The following is a 9,531-nucleotide window of genomic DNA, read 5'->3' on the forward strand; positions in this document are numbered from 1 at the left end:
CAATACAGGCGAAGGATCTGGAAATATATGAAAATACAACATATATATATTTGTATGTGTGTATATATATAGATGTGTATATTTTATGTACATATATTTGTAAACAATGCTACATTATTTTCCATTGTATATTCAACAAGATACAACATACTGAAAGTCCTTCACGTGAAGTGCATAGCAACAATCACTAAGGAAGTGCGTCATGTGGCAGGATGTAGGAGGAGTGATTGCTCAGTTCCTGTTCCTGCTTCAAGTATGAATTCAAACCCTTGCAATCATATAGACCCGTAGGTGCGTAGGAGTCTTAGTGTTTGTCATTTCAGTATCCGCATAGCACTCTCTCTGTATTTGTGATCAACTTTGGTTAAATATGACAATTTTACTGTTCAATCTGGAAACTGAGCTTTACGTTTTCATGGAGGTTTTGCTCAAATCGATCGTGTATGAAGTTTCACGAGTGTTTCGAAGCAGGATGTCTGACTCTGAGGATGAGATTGAAAACAAACTCCGCAGCATCTCCCAGATACTGGTAAGACGGGCCGTGTTTAAAATCACACAGTGTGTGGAGGAGAGTGTCGGGAGTGAAATGGCGCAGCTGAAGAAGGAAAACGAGAGCCTGAAGTGGAGATTGCAGCTGTGGGAGAAGGAGTCGGGAGCAGGAGGAGATCAGGGTACCCAGACGCTTCCCTGTGAAGTCCCTGCAGGAATAAAGGAAGAAATGGACACGAAACTGCAGCTCTCAGGTCAGTGGGGTGACTTGTATGTAGTCAGGGTGTGTGTGAGTTTAAAAACAGTGTCTTTAACTTCCTCACTGGTGAGAATATAGTGCAGAGACGCAGAGTGAAGTGGGAAAGACTTGCGTGATGTAACAACGGGATTCTTAACTGGAAACTGAACTGTTTTGTCCGGTTACAGTGTTTCACTGAATCAGATAATAATACAACGTAATTAAGAAAGAAGACTTATGTGTATATATATATATTGTTTTTACGTTTTATTGGTTTATATTATTATATGTATGCTAATGATTGTGTATACAAAATAATTTTAATTGGTTTAAGTATTGCAGTCCTCCAGGGCCTGTGTCTGTATTAACTAATCTCAATGCAGTCTTAATGTACTGTAGTGTCCAGTCAGTGTGTGTAATTAACCTCCCTCTCTCTCAGTGCAGTGTTAATGTACTGGAGTGTCCAGTCAGTGTGTTTGGATCAACCCCTCTCTTTCTTTCAGTGCACTGTTAGTGTAAATGTAATGTACTTGTGATATTATTACAGTAGACTTACTTTTTCATGGTAGTTAGGTTTCTAACATAGCTTGTATTTATAAAATCGCCTATAATCAGAACACCCCTTTATACCCACTTATTCCCCTCTGCTTAAACAACCCAAATCGATTGGGAGTGTACTAGTACATGCATGTATGTAGTTTAAAGTATAATAAAAAGTGTGATACAGCTTAACTTCTCTTGACTTGCCTTTCCTCTTTGTACTTGTCATATCGATGGTGATGCTGCATGATAACTAGTGACTAGTTCCCAAAGAGGAACTCAGCTGCATGGTGTATAAGAGTTGAATTTTTTATGTTTCCCACATTCTTTACATTTTTATTTACAGTATTTGAATTTTTTTGTTCACCACTAAATGGCTATACATGAATTTGTGTAAAAATGTTACGTAAAGTACTTGTCTGCTGTATTTTTAATCCCTTTTCACGTTATCTGTGTTAAAAGAGATTAAATGTGTTTGAATCTTTGATGTATATCAAGTTTGGAAAATGAGTTTTTAAAACTTAAATTACATGCTACTAAATAATATCTTTGCTATCTCAAGTTTAAAATGTAAGCTACTTTTTGCGTGGATAGTACTTCCTTTTGAGCGCTACTCTAAGCTCGTATTAAAGTTCAGGGCTAAATACTAGATCACATGGCCTCAGCTATCATTATTATGCTGATTATACTCAAATATACATCCATACCAAACCTGACACTGATGTAGCTGTCTCTTTTCTATCTAATTACATCTCTGACATAAAAACTAGGATGACTCAAAATTTCCTTTATCTAAACTGTGACAAGACTGAAGTCATGCTTATTGGAACCCCCCCATCAACTTTGTAAAGCCAGTCCTGTAACCCTATCTGTAGATGGTTCTGTACTTGAGCTTCAGTCTAAATTGGAAAAACTTGGGGATGATATTTGACTCAGGCTTGACATTTGACCAACGTGTGCAACATATTGTCAAAACTTCTTTCTTTCGCCTCAGAAATATTGCTCAACTACACCCTATATTATCGTTAACTGTGGCTGAAAAGTTTTTTCTTCTTCCAAATCGACCACTATAACGCTCTGCTCTCTGGGGTTTCTAAATCCACATTGAACAAACTCCAGTATGTCCAAAATTTGGCAGCCAGAATCCTGACCAGGTCTAGTACAAGTGTTCACATTACTCCTATCCTGGAGTCCTTGCACTGGCTTCCTGTTAAGTTTCGTGTCAACTTAAAATTCCTATTGCTCACCTATAAGGCTCTGCTTGGCTTGGCACCTCAGTACCTGTCTGAGTTATTATCGCTTTACTCCCCACCTCACAGCCATCTCTCTTCTGTTTCTGGTCTCCTATCTGTCCCCCAGTCCATCTACACTCTATGAATGAAAGGCCCTTCTGTTATGCCCTAAACTCTGGAACTCTATCCCCAAGGATATCAGAGAGTCACCTTCTCTAAACTCCTTTAAATCCAGACTCAAAACTTTCTTCTTTAGAAGAGCCTTTATTTACCTGTTCTTTACCCATCTGCTCCTACTGTATTTTGTACCACAATCTGCTGTCTCCTCAAACAGTGTATTCCCATCATGCTTATATTGTGTTTTTTTTGTTGTTGTTGTTGGCATTATGTAGAGCACTTTGAGAAGTTTATTATTATTATTATTATTATTATTATAAAGGTCTTGTTTTCTTGTCCTGTGTTTACAGGCTCAGAGGCCAGTGCTCTCCCTGATGCTGGGGAAAGGGCTCCTCTTGAACAGCAGCACAGTGAGGAGGAGTGGGGCTCCAATCTGATGCAGGAGACAGAGCTCACTGTTGCAGAAGGGAAAGAAACACTCAGTGAGCAGCACACAGAGAGCAGACAGAGTGTCGAGGATCTGGACTCTGTGCCCATGATGAAGATAGAACCTGAGTGTGAGACACCTGGACTCTTAATATTAACGGAGAAGATTAATCATCTGGATACCAAGAATATTGCAGAACATTGTAATGAACTTTACTGCATCACTGTACATGAACTCAAAGAAGAACTGAGTGAGTTTAATGTTACAGAGCAGGACATGGAGCCCCAGTTGATTCACACTGCTGACCAGCACACTGAAGGACACGATGGAGAAAACAAATCTCAGTTTCAGCACACAGAGCAAGACCATTCCATGGAGCATTTGCAGAATAAGAGACCACAGCACGATCAGAGGATGAGGAAGAATCACTCAAGGCCTTGCTCAGAAGGAGTGGACAAACTGCCATTATGGCACAGGGAGGAGCAGCGTTTCTGTCAGTCTAGCAAATCAAAACCCAACCAGCACCTTCAAACAGGAGAGAGACCTTTCAGCTGCAGTCAGTGTGGGAAGAGTTTTAGTCACTCATGCCTCTTAAAAAGACACCAGCACATTCACACAGGAGAGAGACCATTCAGCTGCAGTCAGTGTGGGAAGAGTTTTAGTCAGTCAGGTACCTTAAAAACCCACCAGCGCATTCACACAGGAGAGAGACCATTCAGCTGCAGTCAGTGTGGTAGGAGTTTTAGTCAGTCAGGTCACTTAAAAACACATCAGCGTATTCATGCAGGAGAGAGACCATTCAGCTGCAGTCAGTGTGGTAGGAGTTTTAGTCAGTCAGGTCACTTAAAAACACACCAGCATATTCACACAGGAGAGAGACCGTTCAGCTGCAGTCAGAGTGGGAAGAGTTTTAATGACTGAAGAGCTCACCAGCGCATAAAATAAGATCACTTTATTGGCCATATACAATTTCTTGTATTAGGTATTTGTCTTTTCACAACATGCTCACCATGAGGCCTGCAGATAGGGAGAGAAGCTTGGTGTCAGAGCACAGGATCAGCTCTTTGTACAGCATGCCTGGAGCAATCAGGATTAAGGGCTTTGTTCAGGGGTCCAACAGAGTAGTCTTCCTCTGTCAATTGAGGAATTTGAACTGGCAGTCTTCCACCCACAGACATAGATCCTTAACCACAGAGCCACCAGACTACCCTTAATTTCACAGGAGGGATACCTTTCAGCTGCAGTCAGTGTGGAAAGGGTTTTAGTGATTCAAATACCTTAAAAGCCAACCAGCATACTCACACAGGAGACCTTCAGAATCCACCAATGCAGTCACACAGGAGCGAGTTAGTTCATTAAGCTACAGTTAGTATGGGAAGTGTTTTATCCAGTCAGGCGACTTAAAAACACACCAATTTAGTCACCAGTTTTCCACTGAAATCTCTATTCGTTGAAGTAGGTAGCTGCGTTAGCATGTGACATTCGTTAAAGCTTCCACAGCTGACACATTGTGTTTTTTTTCTTCACTTTTCAGAATAAACCTTTACTTGTTCCTAAAATGTCTATTTGTTATAGTCTCTTTGTAGTCACCCACTTTTGATTTAGTCTAGTCAACTAAATTTTGACTGTTATTACCCTTACTTATGGTTGATTAGAACAGAATTAGTTTTAATCATGCCATTTACTTTATGTGTATAATAAAATGTATAAAGTTTTTAGTTTTATTCAGTTTTAAAATAAATTAAGTCTAAATTGATTTCTTTATTTCTGTTTGGTCTTGGAATGTTAAGTTTAGTCCTGTTTAATTTCCAATTAAGACTGTTCTCATTGGATAGGCTTGTAATTGTGTGACAGCTTTTAACTTACATTTTACATTTTGAGCAAGAAATGTGTATAAAACAGATTAGGTTCCTTAACTGTAACTCTTAAGAAAAAAAGTCCCACATCTGATTAATATCTACCAAAAAGCTCAAAGTCTTTGTTGCACAATCTACATTTTATTTACCCCCAGAGAGAATAAATATCAAATACAAGAAATACGTATGCAATAATGGATAAATAATGAGGAAACAGAGATATTATATGAATCTCTCTTAATGAGAAAATCTATTTTGGCACCATTACTAATCCATATTTTTATGTTTTTTAACAGTTTTTTTTCAATGCAATTTTTTTTAAACCAGACAGGACCCGCAATATATATACACTTTAACAGCCACATAAACTAAATGCAATTAAACATTATTAAGCATTATTTTCTGATGACCTCGTACGAATATGATTTGCAGTTCCTGCATAGCCAGACCTCTTGGTCATCCCTACCTTAGTGAGCATCTTTGCTTTTCTCTCAAATACAACATTCACTCCACAAAGAAGATAGATTATAAAAGTTCATAGGAGTGAAGTGATTCCTCCTGGTTTCTCGTACAAATATATCTTGACCACCACAGAACAGATACCCGTGTAGCTGATTCAAGATTTAACGCCTCACATCTTCGGCACATTCTTTGTTCTTTGGAGATTGTTATGATCAATAATGAACTTGTTTGGGAAAAAAAATAATCAGATACATTGGTAGATGTTCTAAAAGCATTTAGGAGTTTTTGAAATAGCCATCAGAAAATGACAGAAAAGGAAAATTATGTACGCTTTCTCACACTGCATGAAAGATTGAAATCTGATGGGAGAAAAGCTAACAGTCTCCTTGTCGGGAAATGGAACCCCGGTCTCCCATGAGATATATGGGGACGGTCACAACTATATGAACAAGGGGTGCTTGCATGCTGCTAGAAGCCATTTCCTCTTATGGCTATTATTATTTTTTCGGGTTTCGGCTTTTATTTTCATTTTTTCCAGATTACTACAAGAAAACGGGTTTCCATCCGTTCCATTCTCACTCCTCCTCTTCTATTGTCACAGCTCCTCCTCGTGCACTACCAACACCTATGGAGATGGTTCTTTCAGTTTTACTAATTAGGTTCTCAAAGGCTGGAAGTTAGAAGAGCGGAGGTTGTGAGGTGGGGAGGAGGGCAATAATAGCTCAAACTGGTACTGAGGTGCCAAGCCATGCAGAGCCTTATAGCTAAGCATGAGAATTTTGAAGTCAACATGAAGCAAGAGCAAGGACTACAGGACAGGAGTAATGCAATTACTTGCTTGACCAGGTCTGGTGCTAATTCCTCCCTTGTGTCCTCGGGTTCATTTTCGATTGTTGACTCTGAAGAAGTCCTCTATTTGACTTGATCAACGCCAATCCCTAGAGGATTTCAAAAGGTTGAATCAAAATGACACGGGATGTTGGTGGGACTTGAACCCACAATTTGTAAATTGTAGAATTGTAGAAACATTTTATCATTCCGTACTTTCCTCTGCAGTCAGGCCAGTTCCACTTGAACTACGCTCAAAAATGGAGATTGATTTGAAAACACGAGAGTAAAGGGACACTGCACATCTGCACATCACGTCCGAGTTTAAGGACAGTAACATCAGAGATTGGAAGCTAGGGAGTTTCAGGTCTGTTTTTTATTATAGGATCAACAAAGTCTGAATACTTTTGCAAGAAGTATTTCAGAATCCCAGTCAAATCCAGTACGATTGCTGCACAGATCTGCATTCTACAATTAGAATACTGCGTATCTCCTTCTTAAGAATCACTTCTTTTGTTATCGCTGCCTCCAGGCGATGTAAACCAGATTCAGAAAAAAATAATTTGAACAACAATAATAATCACATTTGAGCGTGTTTTACTCCTCCTCTTCTTGCAATTTGTACTTAAAGGTTTATAGTTTTTTGTTCTGAATTTTAAAAACATTTTAGCCTTGATTGGAAGCTGTTCACTTGAAGGTGCGGTGGTCAAGTGGTAAGGCGTTGATCTCATAAACTGAAGTTGATGGGTTCAAACCCTCTCCGTGCCTGTTTTGTTTACCAAGACTTTACTTAATCTATATTGTCAATTGTCTTGCAATGGAGAAATCTCTGTAATAAGAAGAAAAGAACTATCAGTAGTTGTTAATAATCCTTCGACAAAGTAGTGGGTGCATTCAATACACCAGCCTCCACTGTTTGTCAGGATGGCTGAGTGGTCTTAGGTGCCAGACTCAAGGACTGTAGTGACAGTTTTATGTTATTCACAACACGGATTTCCCTTCATGTTTATTAAGATGTGTAATTTGTATGTTGGTTGTATGAGAACAGTTTCTTCAAAAGTCCCACCAATTAACAGTGGAGAGCTAGCCAACGTACATCTTCATGAAAACTCTCTTTAAGGTGATTACAAGTGTCTTGAACAAATCTGTTCATATTTTTAAAATAGTTTAGCTCAAGATGCAACGGGAGTATAAATGAATTCTCCCACCCTCCAATCCAAGATAAAACTCTATGTGTGAATCTTATTTTACTTGAAGTAGATGATGATGGTCATTATTGGAAATTGCCCATTGCTATCGACACAGGTACTCAGTTGTTATGTGCTGTAATTCGATAAATGCAAAGCATTTGTATTCCCTCCAATTATCAATAAGGTCAATAATGTTTTAAGCATTACATGCCCTTTTTTCCCTAGATGATGTTCATGTTGGATCAGTGAGAAAGGCATGCCTGGTTGTGCTTCAACCAGCACCTTACTATCATTTTAGTCCCCACCTGACTGCACTAAGCAATTGTACCACAGAGACTCCAACAGGTCAGTTTTCTCCATTTACAGTTTTTGGGGAAAAAAATAATCTGCATTAAGATTGTATTTCAAATTTCACAAAATTGTAATTATTTCTTGAAAAATGCTGTTTCAGAAAGAAACTGAGTAGACGTGAATTGCCCAGTCAGTAGAATATTGAACTTTTCATCTTATGAACTATTCAGGGGGCTGATTTTCTTGCAACTACTTATTCCATGCTGAAACAAAAATGAGAAACAATGTTTCAGCAGTGGAGTCTTCTTTGGGTGTGATACAGAATAAACCTTTACTTGTTTCTTTCAAATTTATTTAAACCTCCTCTCCAGCACCTAAACTCGTCAGTTGCTTTCAGTAGCTAAAGACACAGACCACACTGCTCCAGGTGAGGTTTGAATTCACAACCTCAGCATAACTCTGCTGTGTACTGCTGTATAAGTACCACGACCGATTGCGCCACTGGAGCTGTATACCTCCTTCTTCTCATACAGACTGCAGCTGCAGAAACACATGGTGAAAACGGTTTCGATTGTGGATCCATCGCCACATGGGGGAAAGGGACAGTAAAATAGCAAGGAAAATACAAGAGAAGAACTGAAAGAATTGTGCTCACTGCAAAGTAGGAAGGAAAGAGGTGCCAGGATACATAAAACAGCTCAGCGTATAATTTGTAACGATGATATATATTTTTTTAACTAAGCAGCCTTAATGGCAACACAATGTTAGGAGTTCGGCTTTTCTTATTCTGCAGAACCAGCGGTATTGGAATATACTGATCCGCATAAGAAGCACTTTCGGTTTCTGATCGATTTTATTGAGCACTGCTCTAAACTTTACATTTGCTCGTGCTAGTTTTCCCCATGAAAAAAAAGACATTTCTCTAATTACATGATTTCACTTTTTTTCTTATCAACGAGGAGAAATAAATAAAATATATAATTCATTATAAGAACCACAGGCAAGATGGCTGGTGATCTAAGGCGTTTAGGTTGCAGTTCACCCTGGAGATGTTTGTTCAAATCTCACTTCTAATAAAGAGGTCTTTCTCGTTAGAGTAGAAACGATAGAAGCCTTAAGTGGGAAAAAAAATCACAACATCTCGCATTTCACGTGTTTAATGTTAATTGTTTCAGTGGTTGCCTCGGTGATTGATGGCTCTTCTCCCTCGCAGGGTGACGGCAAACTTCTTCAGAGAGGGAGTCTCTGAATCAACAGAAACAGACTTCAAACTGAAATTTATTACTTCTTGAGTAAATTGATTACATCTCATTTATGACAGTCTTTAAAAAGCTGAGAGAAGGCTAAAACGTCAGTAGTATAGAGCGACACCTTTCATCAAACTTTTTCTCAGGCTGTACATGCATTACCTGTAATACAGCTACGAATAAAGATATTCATTAAAGTCAATAATAAATAATACTATTATTCATAAAGGCGTGCATTCATAAGATTCACCGTGAATAGTTGTGGTGTCTGGAAAGCAACTGTAGATAAATATAGAAAAAAAGAGTTTTAGTTTTTGAGGTAATTTCAGGTAGAATGTAAGAACTAAAGTAAACTAGTCCCACAGTATAGCGTAGGGTCCTATCAATAGAAAAAAAATTGTAACCCGAAAACTACCACAAAACGAGAAGTCTTCCAGGAACCTAGGTAAATCCCTGTAGTGCTCTAACAACTATAAAAACAAACAAAAGAAATGTAGTGTGCTCTCACGAGGCACCAGTTCTGTAGGGGTTTGGGCATTTACTGGGACAATTATTAATTGTAGCAGTAAATCACAAAATTGATTCTTTTGATGGCTTTAGAATCCAACCATGCG

General features: G+C 38.6%; 1 protein-coding gene across 1 annotated transcript; it reads left to right on the forward strand.

Moving 5' to 3' along the window:
- Positions 1-370: 370 nt before the first annotated feature.
- On the forward strand, positions 371-3,964 carry LOC148812777 (uncharacterized). Its single transcript, XM_088908478.1, has 2 exons — positions 371-743; positions 2,967-3,964. The coding sequence occupies exons 1-2, from the start codon at positions 371-373 to the stop codon at positions 3,962-3,964; spliced, it is 1,371 nt and encodes a 456-aa protein (XP_088764604.1).
- The last annotated feature ends 5,567 nt before the right edge of the window (positions 3,965-9,531 follow it).

This window comes from Atractosteus spatula, assembly GCF_055471065.1.
Source record: "Atractosteus spatula isolate fAtrSpa1 chromosome 10 unlocalized genomic scaffold, fAtrSpa1.hap1 SUPER_10_unloc_16, whole genome shotgun sequence".
In the NCBI taxonomy this organism is placed as follows: Eukaryota; Metazoa; Chordata; class Actinopteri; order Semionotiformes; family Lepisosteidae; genus Atractosteus; species Atractosteus spatula.